This window comes from Lemur catta, chromosome 1, assembly GCF_020740605.2.
Source record: "Lemur catta isolate mLemCat1 chromosome 1, mLemCat1.pri, whole genome shotgun sequence".
NCBI classification, from domain to species: Eukaryota; Metazoa; Chordata; class Mammalia; order Primates; family Lemuridae; genus Lemur; species Lemur catta.
Window position 1 is genome coordinate 174308428 of NC_059128.1, and position 21360 is coordinate 174329787.

The window sequence follows — 21360 nt, forward strand, 5'->3', positions numbered from 1 at the left end:
TATGGCATCATAAGCAACATATTTAGTATTTTGTGTTTTTATAATTTACAATAAATGGTATACTGTATGTATCCTTTAGCAGTTTGCTTTTTCCATTTAGTATGCTTTCGAGAAACAGTCAGATATGATTCATTAATTTGCTGATTTATAAATATTGATTAAACAGTAATGTAAATATGGTTGGAAGAATTAACCCTTTAAGTATTTATTGGTCATTCATACTTTAGTGTGAAGTAGTTATTAATCCTTTCTTCAAAACTACCTATGATGCTTGCAGTAAGAGTAGTGTTTTTAATTGAACTATATGTAGAACTTAAGAACCTGTGTGCTAGAAATGGGTAGTTTACCTAACCTCCATAGGCCTCAAATTTACATTTTAAGAGATGATGCTTGTTCCATCAGCAGAAGAACAAACACATACACAGTGAACTCATGTATGAGAAAAGGTCAGCGTGGTTCTAGACCCATTGAAAGTCCTCAGTAAGTATTAATATTTGCCATTATTATATATATTGCTATGGGAGGAGGAATAAGGGAAGAAGGGAATTGTGGAGGATGGATGAGAGGGGAAGCTGGCTGAGGCTAGCTTGAGGAGTCAGAGTATTTCAAATGACCAGTGGTAGGGCCACTCTGGAAGGAGGGAGAATAGAATAGCCAGGAAGCCAAAGGGTGCTGGTGAAGACAGCTTTGGTTCTTCACAATTGGGAGTTTCAGGGTGCGTAGAAAGACATCACAATATTGTTGGTCTCATAGCAATTCAGAGTGGTTCCTAATGCTTTTTCTCCTGAAACTGTTCTCAGAGGGGCTTTAGATCCTGCCAGTCATAAAGGATTGCTTTGACTAATTTTGGTAAACCTTTTAAAGGCTCAAGGAAGTTGGAAATTTGAGGGAGGATAAAAGAGCAAATCTAATTTATCTAAATTGAAAAGTTCTTTTTTAAAACAGTGCTTCCTTAACTTTCCAAATACACATTTGGTTATGTTCAGGGTACACTTGAGGATTAGGAGAAGGAAAAAAGAGGCTTTAATTGGTTAAAATGATTTGTGTTAATAAAAAAAAAAGTGGAGGAGGAAAGTAGTGTTGGAATTATTGAAGAAATATAGGGAACATGTCAATATCCATGGGAAGATATATTTATATAAAGAATTCAGCATAATCTGTCCTGTTGGTGGGGGTCTCTGGTCAGTGATCCTGGCGACCTGCAGCTTTCAGGGTTAACTTTGATAGCTAAACTCTTCTGAGCTTTCTTTCTCAGGCATCCAGGTATGTATGCTTCAATGCCAGGTATTTGGATACTGATTAAGTGACATTTTCTTTGTTTCTAAAATTGCAAAGTGAATTTCAGTAACTGTATTCTAGAGCGTTTCAGAACTGACTAGTGTAATGTGCTTGATAAATATGAGTTGATCTAGCTGGAACTTTTTCCTCAACACTTTACAGAAGCTGATTTCTTTTAAAAATGCAAGTTCTTATTTTATAAGTATATAATACATAGTGTAAATTATTGTATGATTATTATGTAAATACATATTTATAGGGCTTGATATCAGATTATATTTGGGAGGCCTGCATCCTAGCCTAGAGGCAGGAATGATACATACTTGGGTTCTGTCATAGCTTAGCTGTGAGACTAAGAGAGAGTTATTCACTTTGAGACCTTGAGAAAGTTACTCAGTGCCATGAAACATCCCTTTTTCAAATGCCAAAATGGGAACAGGACCTACGTCGTGGGGTAGTGAGGATTAAATGAGAATGTATACAAAGCACTTAGGATAGTATATGGCACATTAATTAAGTGTAAGACTAGTAATAAAAATAAATATTAGGTTGATAGTTATTGGGTCACTGGGCTTTTCTTCTGAAATTTTGCATACTATTTTGAAACTTTAGTTGTTGGATACATTCTCTTCCATAAATTTTTAAAAAGCCTGTGCTGTTTTATTGTAGTAGAAACATTTTTTCATTGAAAAACACCACAGCAAGTAATTTATTTGGGGATCATGTAACTACGATAGATAGTCTTACACATCAAATCAAACTCCTATGTTTTCTTAGCAAATGGGATATTTTGCTCCCAATAAGTTTATTGTGTGTGTAAAATGCATGTTAAGGTATACCATATACTGTAGTTAGTTTTTGGAGCATCCTAACATTATCATAATTTTGCAAAAACATAGAAAAATATTGATACAATATATTTATGCATGATTCTATACCTGTAAAAGAAGCAATATAGTTTTCATTAACCACTTCACGAAGTCTTTATGCCTTTGTGAAAAACTATAAATTATTTTACTATTTTAATCATAGTTTTTGCTTTGTAAAGAAATATAGGTGCTCTTATTTAAAATTGTCACATATAGGTACATATAGGTACTATATAATCTTATTATGTGTATTCAGTAATGTGTACCTTCAGACCAGTAGTATTTGCTTTATTTTTTTCAGTGTTTTACCACAATTGCCTTTGTTTTTCAGGGTTTTTTTTTTTTTCTGGTAGGCTTTATGGTCTAAAAAAATACTAAAAGGGTCTAAAAAATACAAAAAGTATATATTGAAAAGTATATACGCGCTCCCCCCAAATCCCCATTTCCCCCAGAGAATCAATTACTGTTAACCATTTTCTTATATGCTTCCAGAATTTTTTTTTTTTTTTTGAGACAGAGTCTCGCTTTGTTGCCCAGGCTAGAGTGAGTGCCGTGGCGTCAGCCTAGCTCACAGCAACCTCAGACTCCTCCACCATGCCCGGCTAATTTTTTCTATATAGATTTTTAGTTGTCCAGATAATTTCTTTCTATTTTTAGTAGAGACGGGGTCTCGCTCTTGCTCAGGGTGGTCTCGAACTCCTGACCTCGAGTAATCCACCCGCCTCGGCCTCCCAGAGTGCTAGGATTACAGGCGTGAGCCACCGCGCCCGGCCCAGAAATTTTTTATTAATATAAATACACAACTGATATCACTCCCCTTCTCCCTGCCATACTTACTTTTTTGCACCTTGCTTTGTTCTTTTAAGAATACAGATGCTCCCTAACATACTGTCACCCATTGTAAGTTGAAAATATCATGAGTCAAAAATGCATTTAATACACTCAACCTACTGAACATCATAGCTTAGCCTAGCCTACCTTAAACGTGCTCAAAACACATTAACTTAACAGTTGGGCAAAGTCTTCTGGCAACATGGTAAACTGTAGCTTATCGGGTGTTCACTCTCATGGTCCTGGGAGCTGTGGCTGCCTGCTGCTGCCCAGCATTGTGAGAGAGTATCGTACTGCCTTCTGTTGAATGCATATAGCTTTTTCATCATCATAAGTACAAAAATTATAAGTCAAACCATCGTAAGTTGGGAACTGTCTGTATAACTTGAAGATCATTCTATGTTTTTCTATTTGTTTCTTTTAAGTACCAAAGGACTCAAAGCAACATCTTTATTACATATAAAAACAAAGCTTTAAAAATAAAAAAAAAAAGCCATAACATTGTGTGGGTAAATTGCTTTTTCGATATGTTTAAATGCTGGTTTTGCCTGATTATGGGAGAATAAAAATATTTTATGTAATTAACAAATGATTTGAATCGGCACGGGCAAAGAATAGAGCTCCAGGTTTATTTTTATCATTTCAAATGCAAGGTCAGTATAAGTACTGTTAATTTGCAGCCTTTCTGTAGAGTGCAAATGATAAAACTGGAGTGCTATTTTTAAAACTTGAGGCCAGGGATAGAAACCATTTTGAGTACAGGAAAGAATATGCAGGATGGCCAAGACCACAGAGATCTACAGCCAGCCACAACAGAAGTAGCATTTTGCAGACCCAGGGAATTATACTTAAAAGTCCTAAAAGGATGATTTAATCTCTTTTTAACAAAAAATAAGTATGCCTGTATGTAGTTTTAAATATAGTAAAACCTAAAAGTGAGAATTCTAATGCTCAGATATAAGAAACTGCATCTGGGGAGTAAGATGACTTTTTCCTATTCCCCTGACTTGAGCTCTTCAGATTAAAAAAAAAAAAGTGTAGAATTAACTAGCAGACAATGGTATATTTAAACAAAAGATTCAACTGTGCATTTAATTAGAACCATACTCCAAAAAATTGAAAGAGAAATATATGATTTTGAAAAAACATCAAAAATCATAAACAAATTGGTATAGCGATCACAAATGAGCCATACTCTTAGAGGGCGTCACACAATTTAATATTATTTTAAAATGATCAATGGTGAATTTCAGTGAATAAATTATTTTGAAAATTATGCTTCCCTGGAAAATTAGGGGTGTATTTAACCTCCTATATAAATCTATAAAAGTGTATAAAAAGATTTCCCATTTAGTTTCAATTCCTGTTGTCTTATAAAGTACTCATTTTCACTTATTTTCTAAGGCATCTATCAACTGTCTGATATAACTAATTGTATATAAGAGGAATACAGCATAATTCATAGTCATCTTTAGCTTTACATTGAGTAGTCAAACCACTAAGTCATTTTAAAAATCAGAGTTGCGCTGCTGTATATCAGAAGTCTTAAAAATGTAAGTAATTCTACTTGTAAATATTTATTATACAGAAATAAACATGGATATGAATAAAGATTTATCTACAAGGATGTTCATTAAAACATTATTAATAATGAAATACTGGAAGCAATGCAAACACCTTGAGATAAGAGATTTACCAAGCTATAATACAGTAATATGTGGCCATTAAATATTGCATTGATGAACAACATGGAAACATAATGACAGTGTGTTAGGACAAGAAAAAAAAAAAAGTACCAAAAGTAACCTAAAAGTACTATAACTAAGACAGAATGGACACTTTGTTCTTCCCTCAAAAAAGGTACACATGTGCTTAGAAAATAAAGGCAACAAAAAGATGCTAGTTGATATTTCCAGACAGTAGGATTATGGGTAATTTTAATTTTCTGTTTAGGGCATTTGTTAATTATTTTCTGTAATGAACACCACCTTCTTACTTACAGCCTAGTTTTACATGATTTTTTTTTTCTTTTTAGTTTGTCTTGCCTACTCAGAATAAGGGCAACACTTAGAGTAAGAAGGGCTCCACAGACCCTCACAGACCTTGCCCAGGGAAGAGGAAGGGATGTGGCAAAGGCTGGATATTGTAAAGCTGAATATAAAACCACAAACTCCATCCCAAGATGAGCAGACTCTAATTTACTTTACCTTTTTTTGTGGATATTACTCATGTCTTTAAATTTTACTTTCTGACTTCATCATTTACATTTATAAATGCTATACTTTTCTCAAACTTGAATTGCTTATTTTACTGAAATGGATAAAATGTAAATAAAAATTATACAGGCTATTGAGAAATATCTGTGCCCTGTAAAAGTACAAGGTGTGAAAAACAGGTGTTTTCTTCCCCTTACTGAGTCTCAGTTATTGTTTGGCTGGGAGAGAGTGTTAACTGGGGGACCTACTCCTATTTGTTCCTTGTCAGCCAGACCTAATGGTTGATTTCTGCTAGAGAATGTACTTCCTCTATACCTTACATTGCTTAGACAAATGTTTCCAAAGGACTAATGTTTTTTATAATATTGCTTTTTCTAGATATAAAGACCTGAAGGTAGTCCTTCCTGTCCAAAGATGGAAAACAGTACCACTACCATTTCTCGGGAGGAGCTTGAAGAGCTACAAGAAGCATTTAATAAAATAGGTATGCTCAAGAAAAAGTAAATATGACATTATTGTTCTGTTCGATGGAGACTTCAGAAGGGAACAATACTTTTTATTTCTTCTACCACCACCCAGTTATTCCCAGATTTGTTCCTTTTTTTCTCATCTAGGCTTTACTGTGTTCTTTCTGAGTGATAAGGTAGGACTGGCTTGAATTTCTAGGTGAATTGGACTTTGAGTTCTTTGATCATTTCTTTGCAGAGAATAATTCAGGTTAATGAATGACAGTGTAACTGAATACACTTAACATGGTATCCTTATTACAGAGAAAAAATACAGAAACACTTCCTTGTGTATACACTGAACTCTGGCCTTCATGTCTTTGTCACTAACAGTAACACTTTCTGACTTCATGCACAATATTTTAAAAATCTTGGTATTGTTTTAAAAGGTCATATGTCTTCCTTCCTTCTCTCCCATGCATAATTTAAAAAGTCTTAGTATTGATTTTAAAGGCCATACGTCTTATTTTTCTTCTTTCACTTTTTAAAGCCACTTAATGTTTTGTCTTTATGACATTATCATTTTGACAGCTTTGTATTTTTCTTCCAAAAAAATTTCCTCATACTCTCTTAAATCTCAATTCTTCTGCATTTTGTTCTTAGGAAATCCATGGTAAACAAAGAGAATACAAATACCATTTTTTTCTTTAGTCTGCAAATGCATGCAAGTGAAAGGTGAACCCAGTGAAAGGTGAGCACAGTGAATAGACACTGGGACAATGACACCACCGTCTCAGTCTCTTACTTGTCAGGATCCTTCTCTAGTGCAACAGGGCACTCCATGAAAAACAGAGTTATATGGTAGACCAGGGAGGATATAATGATTACAGTTGGTCTTGTGCTTAGATTTCTCACAAACCCAGGAAATAATAACTAAAATTAATGTAGGTAAAATGCAATTCAAGATAAGTTTTAGGGACCAATATGAAGAAAAATTTAAGTTTAAAAAGTAAAGTTACTCAGCCCCCCAAAACAGTGAAACTCAGCTCATGATTTACAAATCATTGCTATAAAACAGATCTCTGGGCCCTTCCACTTCTCCATGGGAAAGGCATATTTGTCATTAGAGCATTGTATGAATATGGTATGATTTTCAGGTAATTATTAATCATAAACTTTATAGAGAATTTTATACAGTGCCTAGAATCTTTTCAAGATAAAAATTAGACAATTTTTGAAATGTTCTGCTCATTTTGAGCATTGAAACAGGAAAAGTAATAAAAATGTATCCCCTAGTTTGGTATTTCTGTCATTTTATTGGTGCAGTTTGATAGCTTGAATAAAATTACTACCAAGGTCTTAGTAAAACAAATGAAGTAGTAGTACATTTTCTTTGTTTAGCATACCAACTTTATGACTCATGGACATATAATCTTACAATATTTGTTTAATGATATTTTGAATAAACAGTTCATTGATGGAACAATTTTGACAGCGAGATAATTTGTTGTGAGGGAAGTGTTAACACTACCAGAATATGTACTTGCTGACTTTATTTACAAGATAAACTGCTACCCATGAACTCAGCAAGCCCTCTGCTAATTTATACCAGACCACTTTTCTCAGAAACATAGAGACATGCTCGTCCAGCCTTACTAGATGGGGTATTTTTGGACCACTGTGAGAAGTGGGGAGTTAAAATATTACTCGGTCTTGTTTCTTTTTTTTTTCTTTTTGAAATTGTGGTAAAATATACATAACAAAATTTACCATTTTAACCATTTTTAGGTGTATAGTGACATTAAGTACACTCACATTGTTCTGCATCCATTACTACCACACCTTTCCAGAACTCTTTTCATCCTCCCAAACTGCAACTTCCTACCCATTAAATAATAATTCCCCATTTTCTCCTCCTCCAGCCCCTGGTAACCACCACTTTACTTTCTGTCTGTATGAATTTCACTAGTCTAGGTCCTCATATAAGTAGAATCATGCAATATTTGTCTTTTTGTGACTGGCTTATTTTACTTAGTATAATGTCCTCAAAGTTCATCCATGTTGTAGCATGTGTCAGAATTTCCTAACTTTTTAAGGGTGAATAATATATTTGCTTATCCATTCATCCACTGGTGGCCATTTGGGTGGGTTCCACCTTTTTTTTTTTTTTTTTAAAGAGATGGGGTCTTGCTCTGCTGCCCAGGCTGGAGTGTGGTGGTGTGATCATAGCTCACTGCAGCCTCCAACTCTTGGGCTCAAGTGATCCTCCTGCTTTAATCTCCCAAGTAGCTAAGACTTACAGGTGCATGCCACCATGCTGGCTAATTTTTAAATTTTTTGTAGAGATGGAGTCTCACTATGTTGCCCAGGCTGGTCTAGAACTCCTGGCCTCAAGTGATCCCTCCTAAGGTGCTGGGATTACAGGTGTGAGCTACTGTGCCCCACTGTTGCTACCTTTTGGCTATTGTGAACAATGCAGCTATGATCTGGGTGTACAAATATCTGTTCAATTCCTTGCTTTCAGTTATTTTGAGTGTTTACACAGAAGTGGAATTGCTCAATTATATGATAATTCTATATTTAATGTTTGGAGGAACTACCATACTGTTTTCTCTAGTGGATGCACCATCTTACATTCCCACCAGCAGTGTGTAAGGATTCTATGTTCTCCATATCCTAACCAACAGTTACTTTCTGTTTTTTTTGAAAATAGCCATCCTCATGGGTGCAAAGTAGTATGTCATGGTTTTGATTTGCATCTTCTCAATGATTAGTCAAGTTGAGCATCTTTATGTGCTTATTGGCCACTTGTATATCTTCTTTGGAGAAATGTCTGTTCAAGCACTTTGCATATTTTTGAATCAGTTTGTTTGCTTTGTTGTTGTTGAGTTGTAAGAAAATCTTATTTCTTTTCAAACTGTGATCTTTATGGTTATTTAACTTAAGCCTTTATTTCCTCACTTTTAAAATGGAACTAATATTAGTAACTACCTCAATGTTGTTGTGTAAGGATTTCACGAAATAATGTAAGTCAAGTTCTTAACAAATCACTTGGTACAGCATATGTGCTCATTAAGTGGTTTGTTTCTATTCTTGTCATACTACACCAAAACATCAGAGGTTGTAGAGATGGAGCTAGGATCTTAAGCACCTACCTATGTCTGTCTTCAGAGCCTTAGCCCTTACCTATTCTTGATAGTTTAGCATGATGGTTAACACGTAAATATCTTCCTCACTCTTGTTTATATTTAAATATTTCCTACCATAGTGCTGGTACAGAAGTAAGCCAGCCTAGTCTATTTGTAAATTTCAAAATTATGGGAAACAATTCTGTACTGGTGATGTACTAATAATGAGATTTTGCTCTAAATTCAAAGAAAGCAGTATTATTACAATATCAAGCAATTTAGCTGCCTTTTGTGATTATACCAATATTTTGGCTATTGGTGGTTCTAGTTTAGAAGTATTCCATTGTTCTGAACAGTGTTAATTCTAAAATTTTCATGTAAGAGTCCAAAGAAAAGTTTCTGTCCTTAACATTAATTTAATTATAGTGATGAGAGCTCTTTTATTGAGAAGAAAAAGAAATATAGGAAAGAAAGCAACTGTTGCCAGATGAGCAAAGAGAACCTATACGAGGTGGATCCAGGCAACAAACAAAACAATACAAAGCTCTGCTGCCAACTCTTGGCAGAAGTATTTTGTGTCACTTTTGTTCTGAGTCAAGAAGTGATATCTAGTCTCTGGGGCAAACTCAGGGAAGGGCATCTCAGTGATGACATGAAAACACGTGGAAACCTGTTTCTAAAAGTCCAAATATAGGTGTGAATTTCTTGAACACCTAATCTCAAATTGACATCAAACATGATTCAGCATACATAATGGTATCATAAATATGTAATGAAAAAGCAATGAATTATTGACAAATGAAACAGGACTGCAGCCAAGTTAAATGTAGAACAAAAATTCCTATGTGTATTTTGCATGATGCATATATTTTATATGGAATGTGGGGTCAGCAGATTCATTTTGTATATTTCATCAAGAAGTTAAAGTCTAGGTAGGTGTTCCCTTTTGTATATTGCTGATATATATACATATCACGTAAAATACATATGGTGACCCTATGTGTATGGGGATAAACTCCATTTAAAAATGAGTTTTTAAATAAAGCATATAGCACACCCTGTACGGTTCAGGTCCAGGAAGAAAGGTTACTGCCACTTGTGAAACAAACTTGAAAGGTTCTGCATGCCTGTGAATCCCCCAAATGGCCTTCTGAGTACATATCTTCAGCAAAGAGTACAAATGATATTTGATAGCTCATAATGTATCTTTACAGATATTGACAACAGTGGGTATGTTAGTGACTATGAACTTCAAGACCTGTTTAAGGAAGCAAGCCTTCCTCTGCCTGGCTACAAGGTGCGTGAGATTGTGGAGAAAATTCTAGCAGTTGCCGACAACAACAAAGATGGCAAAATCAGTTTTGAAGAGTTTGTGTCAGTAAGTAATCTAATCCTCTCCTGGCTACTGATCGTTTTGTTTCAAGCAGAATTTTAATTAATGTCATTGCTAGCTTTGGTTAGATCCAGCTGTAGAGGCCACAAAAAGCATTGCTTTAAAATGATGATGATTATAATAATAATTATTATTTGTGGAATGATTTCCACAAATAATAATTTCCACAAATTATTCATAAAAAAGGAATAAAAATAATTCTCAAATTGTTGGAATGGAAGTCAGGTGCAGATGATATTAATAGTAATTCATTCTCTAGAATAACGACAGTTGAGTTCAGTGCTTATTGACCAGTAATATAATTCAGTAAGTGTCTACGAAATAATGTGGTATTGCATTGTTTATTCATTAAGCAAATATTTTAGCTTTGCTCTTCCCAGAAACTTTGCTAGGCACTGTGAATGATGTGATGAGCAAAAAAAGATGTAGTCCTTGCTTTCATGGAGTTTACATATGGTGGGGAAGACTGAATCACACAAGTGGATAAAAGATAACAACTATGATAATTGCTATGACATAGTGGTATAGATCCCATGTGAGTTTGTATTGATAGTAGAAGGAATTGAACTTGGAGGATAGGTTGGAAAAACCAGGGACTCAGGAAAGGTGTCCTTGAAGCTATGAAGACTGAGCTGAGTTCTGAAGAAAGATGTTAAATGATAAAAGTGGGTTGGGGGAAAATGAATAATATGGGAGGCAGGTAGACGTAACAGTATCTGTAGAGGCCCTGTGGCTTTAGAAATGATGGATACTCTCAAGCAATTTTAAAAAGGGTTAGTATGGCTGGAGCTGAGATGATAAGGGTAAGGAATGTAACTGGAGAAGTAAGTCAAAATCAGGTCACGTAGGGCCTTGTAGAATTTTTGTTTTTATTCTAAGAGCAATAGGAAGCCAATGAAGTGGGAAGAGTAGAGTGTGAAGTGACATGATTGGGTTTACATGAAAAAAAAAAAACCAAATCACTACTGGTGGCTCACAACTGTAATCCTAGCACTTTGGGAGGCTGAGGCGGGAAGATCGCTCGAAGTCAGGAGTTCGAGACCAGCCTGAGCAAGAGCGAGACCCCGTCTCTACTAAAAATAGAAAGAAATTATCTGGACAACTAAAAAATATATATATAAAAAATTAGCCGGGCATGGTGGCGCATGCCTATAGTCCCAGCTATTCGGGAGGCTGAGGCACAAGGATTGCTTGAGCCCAGGAGTTTGAGGTTGCTGTGAGCTAGGCTGAAGCCAAGGCACTCTAGCCAGGGCAACAGAGTGAGACTCTTCTCTCAAAAAAAAAGAAAAAAAAAATCACTTTGGCTGCTGCATGGAGAACTGATTGTATTTAGTTTTGCCAGTCTCTGGAGAGTACATTGAGAGAGTGATTGGGAGAGGGAGTTTCTGTAAGCCTATGTTATTTCCTGTAAGAGCTGACTTATTTAACATGTATGCATTTGAGACGGTTAGGCAGGAAAATACCTTCATTAAGGCATTCTTTTATCTTTATCATGTAGTTAATGATTTCTTAGGTTTTAAGTACAAAAGATTTTGGCAAGTCAAGAAGAATAACTTCAGTGTGTTCAATTTAAGCTTAGTTATAACAAAATTTGTTCCAGTAGTTGGGGTGCAAATATTTGTCCACTTAGTTCTTGGCAAAATGATGAGAGGTATCTGTGTATATAAGCAATATGTGCAGGAATACCTGATTAGTATTTATTTTTGTATCATTTCAAATAAATAAGTCTAAATAAATATCCTTCATGTTGCCAGGTTTTAATGATTATCTGATCAAGTCTCAGTTTTACTTATGTTCCATTCCAGCTAATGCAAGAGTTAAAAAGCAAAGACATCAGCAAAACATTCCGAAAAATAATCAACAAGAGGGAAGGGATTACTGCTATTGGAGGAACTTCATCTATTTCCAGTGAGGGCACACAGCATTCTTACTCAGGTAACTAGCCACTCCAAATTTGATCTTTTAGTCATTGATTCATTCAGTAAGTGACATATTTCATCAAATCTAAGATGCTGGCCGGGCACGGTGGCTCACGCCTGTAATCCTAGCACTCTGGGAGGCCGAGGCGGGTGGATTGCTTGAGCTCAGGAGTTCGAGACCAGCCTGAGTGAGACCCCGTCTCTACTAAAAATGGAAAGAACTTATCTGGCCAACTAAAATATATATATAGAAAAAATTAGCCGGGCATGGTGGCACATGCCTGTAGTCCCAGCTACTCGGGAGGCTGAGGCAGTAGGATCGTTTAAGCCCAGGAGTTTGAGGTTGCTGTGAGCTAGGCTGATGCCACGGCACTCACTCTAGCCCGGGCAACAAAGTGAGACTCTGTCTAAAAAAAAAAAAAAAAAAAAAATCTAAGATGCTGTTCATTGTGATTCATACAATTATTTTATGTACCATTGAGGGGAAAAAATACTGCAGACTAAATTATAACATGCCATTAAATTTGAAATGCATCTGTTTCAGAAAAGTCTAAATAAAAAAACCTAGAATTGTTGAAATCAATGAATTCCTACTACGTGTCAAGCTCAGTCTACGTTGAAAAGATTAAACAGAACAAAATAGAAGCTGTTTATATTTAAGCATTGGATGTGTTTAATAATGACTTTTGAATGGCTTTTTTGGTGACTTTACTTTTAGACCTCATTTAGAAATGGTAGAGAGGCTTATTATTATATAAGGATTTTTGTCTTCCATTTTCCAAGAGCTGAAATATGTGATTCATCTTTTATCAATTAGCCAAATGACTAGAGAGCACAGCACTTGATTTGCTTGAATCTGATAAAACCACTGGATTGTTGCCCAGTGGGAAATCCAGAGTCACGTTAACTCTTAGGATGATGTGTCTTGCTCCATGCTAAGCTTCCTTTTCAGGGTCAAGATGTGGAAGAACCTTTGGCCATGTTCTGTTTATTTATATGAACATAATTAGAACTATGCTTTTTGACTTTTTGGCAGAATTCCCTCTAAATTTTTTTTCTCTTTCTTCCTTTGAGATCTGAATCTGTTAATTATCCTCTTGATTCTCTTTATTCATATTTGGATTTTCCTTTATCGATACACACAAATTTCTCCCATCTGTTATAATTTTTTTCTAACCTTTCCCACTAAGGAAGCAGTGGTGTGTAACTGCTACCTCCACTTTTTGAAAGGTATTCACCCCTTAACTCAATTTCTGCCTGAAAATTCTACTGAAATGGCTTTTTTTTAAAACAAAACAAAAAAAATTAAGGTATAATATACATTCAGCAACGTGTATATAGCTCAATGAATTTTTACTGTGTATTCATTCATGTACCTGTCAACCAGGTAAAGATAGAGAATACTTCCATCACCCTGAGCAGCTCCCTCATGCCCTTACCAGTAACGGTTCCTCCCGAGAAGTAACCACTTTTCTGATGTTCATCACCATAGATTTTTGTTTACTTGTTTATTGAAGTATAAGATAGGGTTAATAAAGTACATAAAGTATACTATTCCTAAGTATATGGCTGGATGATTTTTTTTTTACCTATGAATACACATGTAACTATTATCTAGAAGAAGATGTAGAATATTTAATGGCTTTTTAAAAAATAGCAGCCTTATTGAGATATAGTTGACATAGCATGAATTCACCCTTTTAAAGCATACAATTCAGTAGTTTTCCATGTATTCAGAGTTGTGCAATTGTCGTCAGTATTTAATCTCAGAACACTTTCATTATGCCAAAGAGAAACTCCATACTCATTAGCAGTCATTCCCCATTTCCCCCTTCCCAAAGCCTCTGCAACCATCCATCTACTTTCTATTTCTATAGATTTGTATATTCTGGAAATTTCATATAAATGGAATCATCTTTTAGTGGCCTTTCATTTGACAAGCTTCTTCAGTGGCATAATTTTAAGGTTCATCCATGTTGTAGCATATATTGGACTTATTTCCTTTTTATTGCTGAATATTCCATTCTGTGGGTAATACTAAATTTTGTTTATCCTTTCATCAATTGATGGGCATTTGGTTTGTTTCCACTTGTTGGCTATATGAACACTCATGAACACATTTTTGTATGGACACAGGCTTTGAATTCTCTTACATATTTACCTAGGAGTGGAATTGCTGTATCTTTTGGTAACTCTCTGATTAACATTTTAAAGAATTGCCAAACTGTTTTCCAAAGTGGCTGCACCATTTTACATTCTCATCAGCAATGTATGAGGGTTCCAGTTTCTTCACATTCTTGCTAATACTTGGTTTTGTCCATTTTTTAAATTATAGCCATCTTAGTGGTTGTGATGTGGTATCTCATTTCTGGTTCCTCTACCTGCAACATCCATCCTTTCCCTGACCATCTTCACCTATTGAAAACCTATCTTTCATGTAGTACCTCCTCCATAAAGCCTTCTCTTGGTCACTCTAACTAGAAGTGATTCTTTCTTTAAATTCTTAAAACATTGCATATATATCTCTAGTGGTGTGCTGTATTTCCCTTATGTTGCATTTCTTTGCATATTTGTTTTATAATTACACTAAAAAAATTCCTTGATGGCAGGTACAGTATCTTAGTGATCTTTAAATCCCTGCATTCTAAGTCTCTCTAAGGAGACATGTATGGTGCGGTAAGAACATAAGAAGGCAGATTATGATATGTACAAAGAAGAAATATTAGTAAATGTTTGTGTCTTTATGGACTCTGTGTGTGTATATGTGTGATGGATTAAATTTTGGAGGTACCTGCCAAATTTTCCCTCAGAAAAATTACCTGTCTCTAGGACCTAGAGCAATAATGGGGAAGGCCAGCTCATATACACCCTCTGATGGGAATGTGGATTATTTAGTTTGAGGATTTAGATTGTTAAATTATTTTTACATTTATGAAACAATGATAAAGTTGTAGAACATTTTTACTCCTTCCTATTTGCCCCACTGCATAGCCCAATGACATTTTCTGCCTAAAGATCAATGTACCCATACTAGAAACCATATGTTGAGAAGTTGATGATGATGGCCAAGAGTAGTTCTGGTATCTAAATTTGTGTCAGTTTTTTGATAGCAAAAATTCTACAGAAATGGAGCTGTTTTATTCATTTTAATAACTCTTGACTGAATTTAGTATTTCTGTTGTAGGCCGAAAGTCATAGCTCTCTAAATCTTTTTTGAGGGGTGGAATTTATTGCCATGGATATTTGTTTCTTGTATTTTTTTCATTATTTAAATGTATATATGTTTATTTATTTTATCTCCGATGGTCTCATTCTGATTCATTAAATTTCAGAAGCACTGGGTGTGGGGGTATAGCTCAGTGGTAGTGCATTTGACTGCAGAAGCAATAAATATTTGGAAAGATCTTCGAATCAAACCAAATATTTATTGTGTTTCTTTAAAATACATACCTTCCTCTCCCCTAATATGGTGAGATGAAGAAGTGGAATGAATTCACCTTTCTCCTTTTCTTAAACCCTGTAGTGTTTTAGTAGAGTTTTAATAATAGTCATTTATTATCTTTGAGCAGAAATTAAGAAGTATGTCTTTGTAGTGTGATAGAGTTTGTCAAATGAGAATTGCCTACCAAGATTTTCTCTTTTCAGAGGAAGAAAAAGTGGCTTTTGTTAACTGGATAAACAAAGCCCTGGAGAACGACCCTGACTGTAAGCATCTTCTACCTATGAATCCCAATGATGGCAGTCTTTTCAAGTCACTTGCAGATGGCATCCTTCTTTGGTGAGTTGAGCATCTGGTTCAGGGTGTTATGTTCTTTTTTATATATGTATATTTATTTAATTATTTTTAATTAATTAATTTTGAGACAGGGTCTCATTCTGTTGCCTGGGCTAGAGTGCAGTGGTGTCATAATAGCTCACTGCAACCTCAAACTCCTGGGCCCAAGTGATCATTCCACTTTACCTCCCCAAGTAGCTGGGACTACAGGCACACGTCACCATGCCTGGCTAATATTTCTATTTTTTTCGTAGAGATGGGGTCTTGCTATCTTGCTCAGGCTGATCTTGAACTCCTGGTCTCAAGAGATCCTCCTGCCTCTACCTCCCAAAGTGGTAGGATTGCAGGTGTGAGCCACTGTGCCTGGCGAGGGAGCTATATTCTTTCTGTCCTCATTGATGAACATTCTGTGAAAACTATTATTCAGTGAATCTGTTATCTTTTGGAATTAGTAGCTACTTAGGTCTTGAAGGATTTATACTGCATAGAACATTAAGTACTACTGTATATGTGTTGCAAAATTTTCTTTCAAATACAATCCCTTATTTTTCTGGTGCCTTTTACATCTATTACCATAATAATGCCAGGAAGCTTTTGAATTTATTCCTGTGATACATTTTAAAATGTTGACAGGTTTTCTTTTTTTACTTCCCAGGGAGGGAATGTTGATTATTGACTGGAATAGAAACATGAGGAAATGCAAATGGAAGACATACCTTATTTGTACCCAAATGAAAAGAATGTTTTAATTCAGCCTTGTTGTTACCCTTAGTTCTTTGTAGTCATTTCTGCTCAGTAGATGATAAACTCTCTCAGAGCATGTCTTTGTTGTGTGTACTATAGTCTCAGTATACTTTATACAAAGCAGGTGTCTTTTTTCTTTAAGTTTATAAAAATATAGAAAACTTGCAAAGGAGAAAATAACCATCACAAATATTGTTACCCCCCATAATTAATTACTAACATTCTGGAACATTTCCTTCATTCTGGAACATTTCTGTGTTTTTACTTAAAAAGGAAAATAAAACCTAACCACAAGTACATGATATCAGTTTTTAGGACATTATGTGTAAAATATACTTTGACCTCCATCTACAATTCTGAATCTTTTTCTCTGACCTTCAGAGAAATTCTTAATATGAATCAAATGGGTATTTTCCTATTTTTGTTCTAAAAGATAAAATCTATTCTAAAATATAGAGACAAAATTTATTTTTCTTTTAAAATGTCTAAATTACATCTTACATGAAATCTCTGGCTCCTTATCTTTCTGTAACACCAGTAATTTTAACAGTGTTGATACTACTTTATGAAATTTGGCTTCTTAAGAATTTCTTTGTTTACATTTCAGGCTGCTGAATGTTGATGATGATCATTAAGTGAATAAAGACAAGATTCACATAAAGAAAATACAGGATGGTTAAGAAAAATGAGAGGCTGGGCGCAGTGGCTCACACTTGTAATCCCTAGCACATTGGAAGGCCAAGGTGGCACTTGAGGCCAGGAGTTCAAGACCAGCCTGGACAATATAGCAAGACCCTGTCTCTACAAAAAACAATTTTAAAAGAATTAGCAGACATGGTAGCATGTGTCTGTAGTTGTAGCTGCTCAAGAGGCTGAGGCAGGAGGATCACTTGAGCCCAGGAGTTAAGGCTGCAGTGAGCTATGATCATGCCACTGCACTCCACTCTGGGTGACAGAGAAAGACCCTGCCCCTAAAAAAATATTTTTAAACAGGTGAAAATGCCAAGATTACTATTTCAGTGAGTGATGGATTTGTTTTAAGATAAGGTATATTTCTTAGATTTTAAAAATTAAGTTTCTGACTTGAATTATAGTTTAATATTTTTTTTTTGAGATGGAGTCTTGTTGTGTTGTCCAGGCTAGCCTCAAACTCCTGGACTCTTGGACTCAAGCTATCCTCCCGCCTCAGCCTTCCAAGTAGCTGGGACTACATGCATGTGCAAATGTGCCCAGCCTACAGTTTAATATTTTAAAGAAATGAATTGTTTTGGCTGCTTGCAAAAATAAACTAAAAATGTTTCTAGGAGTTTTAAACTAACTTATTCTCATTTTTTCTTTAGCAAAATGATCAATTTATCTGAACCAGATACAATTGATGAAAGAGCTATTAATAAGAAAAAGCTCACCCCTTTCACTATTTCTGTAAGTATTTTCCCTTTGCTTATAATCACATTACTATGCTGAGAAATGTAAGATCTTTATAAGTGGATGTTTGGGCCCAGGGAAAACCTTTGATTTGACATAATGTTGTTTTCCTGTAAACACTGGGTTTTTATCAAATAAAAATTCAGCTGCATTTTGTAATGAATGAAATTAACAGTCAAAGTACTTTGGATGGTTTTCTTTATTTAAGTTAGTAGTATTAAGGTTATATTATTATAATTATTGAGTTATTTTATAAATGAATACTTGTTTGATGCCAGTGTGCTTGTTGGTTGGTTAAAAAACACTTCAATTTTATCATGTTTTACCATTTCACACAATTTTAAACTATTCTTTTTGTACTAGTTGGTTCTGTAGTTGGTTTCTCCATACAGATCTGTTAAAGTACACAGATTTATACAATATTTATCACACTTTTTCTCTCCAGATCCCTAGACCCATGGGTGAACATTAATATTTTTACTAGGTACCAGTCACTATTCTACAAATACTATGTGAATTGCCCTTTGATCCCCCTCCCAGCAACTTTATAATAAGGTGTATACTCTGATTTTACAGATCAGGAAACTGAGGCACTGACAGCTTACATGGTTGCAGAGCCAGGATATGTATGATCCCAGTGGTCTAGCGCCAGAGCCCATCCTCTTAATCACAGTGCTATACTGCCACCCTTATGTGGTGGTAGTAATAGCAACTATTTAATGTGTGGTCACAACAGTAGCTATTAAAATCAAGATACTGCTAAGCTATTTTCTTCATTTGGCAAATGCAATCCTCGATTTTGCTAAAGTTGTGAAATATCTTCTATAGCATCTAGGACCTTAGGGCAGTGGTACATGGTTAGTCTTGGACTATCCAAGGGGTTCCCCCATTTCCTGTTATCCTTAAGAAGTATAGAATTGGATGTTGATTACTTGCTCTCTTGTCTCCCACTTGCCAATAATGTTGCATATCCCTAGTAGAAACTACCATTCTCAAAGAAGCCTATTTCCAATTGTAATTATCAAAAGATTATTTTCTTAAACATATCGTGCAAGGATCTTCATCTGATGTCCATGATTATTGAAAATATTCATATCTACTTTATTTTTAGAATACCTTATATTTAGATACAGAATTGTGTAACATGTGTAACAATTTTTTTTTCTGGCACTGAATCTGAGATACAGCATTACTTACTATTGTCTAAATTTATTGTTTGGTTTTACTTTTAATCCTTATATGTAGTGAATTAGAAAATAAAGAAAAAATAGTCTGTAAATATTTTGCAGTAGCTGCAGAATGGATCTGAGGGACTAAGTATTGTATAGTTTTATTTTTAGAGATAGCATTCTTCCAATATGAGTAGGGGTAATAGTATTTAGGATGCTTGACAGAGGGTACTAAAATGTAGAATGAGAAAAGACTAAGGATTTTGAGAAGGGGCAGAGTGTTACTGTGGGTAATATATCTGTCTTGTTCAGGATTTTAGAGCTCTGGGAATGGGTTCTCTAGAAAACTAGTTTCACGTGAAACCTTACACTGAGGAAGCCTATTTCATTTGTAAAAGATTGTAAAGATTGTGATAATATTTTTTTTTACCTTAAAATGAAAAGTTTATGTAGTATCATGATATATGGAAGAAGAGAATGATAAAAGGATGAAAACGATGTACAGTAGTTATGAAAGCAAGGGATGACAGATTAATTAAGAACAGAACTCGATTATGATCTTGGACACTTTTCATCTTTTCTTCTTCTACCCAATGTACTACTGAGCTACATTCACGTGCTTATTTATTACTATTGAAAGAAAAAATAATTATATGAATAAGACTCTACAAAACAGATGGTAGTGATTTCGGGACTCAGGAAACTAACACAGGTAATAGGAAATTGAATCTGTTCATTACTACATGTAAAAAAAAGTCCAGTGAAATGAATATACTCTGATATATGCAAAGTATATATGTCTATACTTTATACTTACAAATGTATACAAAAGTACACATACAAATGACCTTAATTTTACCTTATATAAAATTACAGTTTAAGTAGGGAAAACATTATAAATGTCAAATGGAGTAAAAGTGATGATATGTAAAATAAGGATGAAATCTGAATAATGAATCATGCCTTTATTCTTACCCAATGAGTATATAGCAAAGCTCTCTAAAAATCATTAACAAAAGCGTACTTATCTGAGCTGGGCATGGTGGCATGCACCTGTAGTCCCAGCTACTCAGAAGCCTGAGGGAGGAGGATCCCTTGAGCTCTGGAGTTGAAAGCCAGCCTGGGTAACATAGTGAGATCTCGTCTCTTAAAAAAAAAAAATAAATAAACAAAGTTTATTCGTCTGGAATTAACCTTCATGGGAAATGAAACTTTGCAAAGTGATATGAAATTAAAACAAAACTTACAGTATATATTTGAGACTGTTAATAAAGAGTTAGATAGATAGTTAATTCACCAAAATAAAAGGGACAGAGAAGCCATCTAAAACAGCAGTATAAATTTTTCTACCTGGTAAGGTGGGCTTTATCTTAGGCATAGTCAGCTCACTGATGCACAAAAAAGATGGGAGAAAATAGCTGAGTGGTTCAAGATAAACTGCCAGTCTTTTATGAGTATTCCTATAAGGTGGAGTATCTGGTTTTACAGGTTTAAGACTCTGAAACACAGGAAGGACCACCTGTCTTGTGTCCCAGTTGTTTGTGGTTCTTCATTGTCCTTATCTTTCCCCACTAACACAAATCTTCAGGAAGGAAGGCTGGGCACTTAGGGCAGTGTCCATGGTAAGACTTAGATAGCAACCTGTATATGGAGTTCGCCTGTTGCTTCTTGTTCAGAAGGTTTAGAACTGGCTTTTAGACGATAGTGGCCATTTATTCCCTACTAACTTGAAGGAAAATAATGTATTTTTCAAGTAAAAACTACTGTTTACTTGAAGGAAGCACATTGCAACTCCTTACTTTCAATTCATTTTTTAAAGCCAATTACTTGTAAGACATTTGATATACTTATAAAGCAAACATTTTTTGAATAAAATTAACATCAAAAGCTGGTTCTCCTTGTTTCACCAACACAACTGTTGATAAGACAAAGCTGAGTTTACAACTTACTGCAGTAAGAGAAAACACCACCTGCAAAGCTTTGGCAGTGTCTTGGAGCTGAGAAGGTGAGGGCAGCATTTGAGAAATGGAATTGTGGTTTAAGGTGGATCTTTCAATATGAGAGAGGAGTCTGATTCAGATTGGGTAAGGACCTCAATACAACAATCCAAAATTGGTAGAAAAAGCAAGGGGAGGTTTTCAAGGTGAGGAAGTCAAAGAATCTTAGG

General features: G+C 35.1%; 1 protein-coding gene across 2 annotated transcripts in view; it reads left to right on the forward strand.

The window, feature by feature from the left end:
- The window catches only part of PLS1 (plastin 1), a 113575-nt gene that overhangs the window by 59553 nt on the left and 32662 nt on the right, over positions 1 to 21360 (forward strand). For both annotated transcript variants that reach the window (XM_045539390.1, XM_045539391.1), the window contains exons 2-6: positions 5573 to 5678; positions 9983 to 10146; positions 11967 to 12096; positions 15726 to 15858; positions 17940 to 18021. In XM_045539390.1, coding sequence (XP_045395346.1) covers positions 5609 to 5678; positions 9983 to 10146; positions 11967 to 12096; positions 15726 to 15858; positions 17940 to 18021 — 579 coding nt within the window. In that variant the 5' untranslated portion in view covers positions 5573 to 5608. The remainder of the gene's footprint in view (positions 1 to 5572; positions 5679 to 9982; positions 10147 to 11966; positions 12097 to 15725; positions 15859 to 17939; positions 18022 to 21360) is intronic.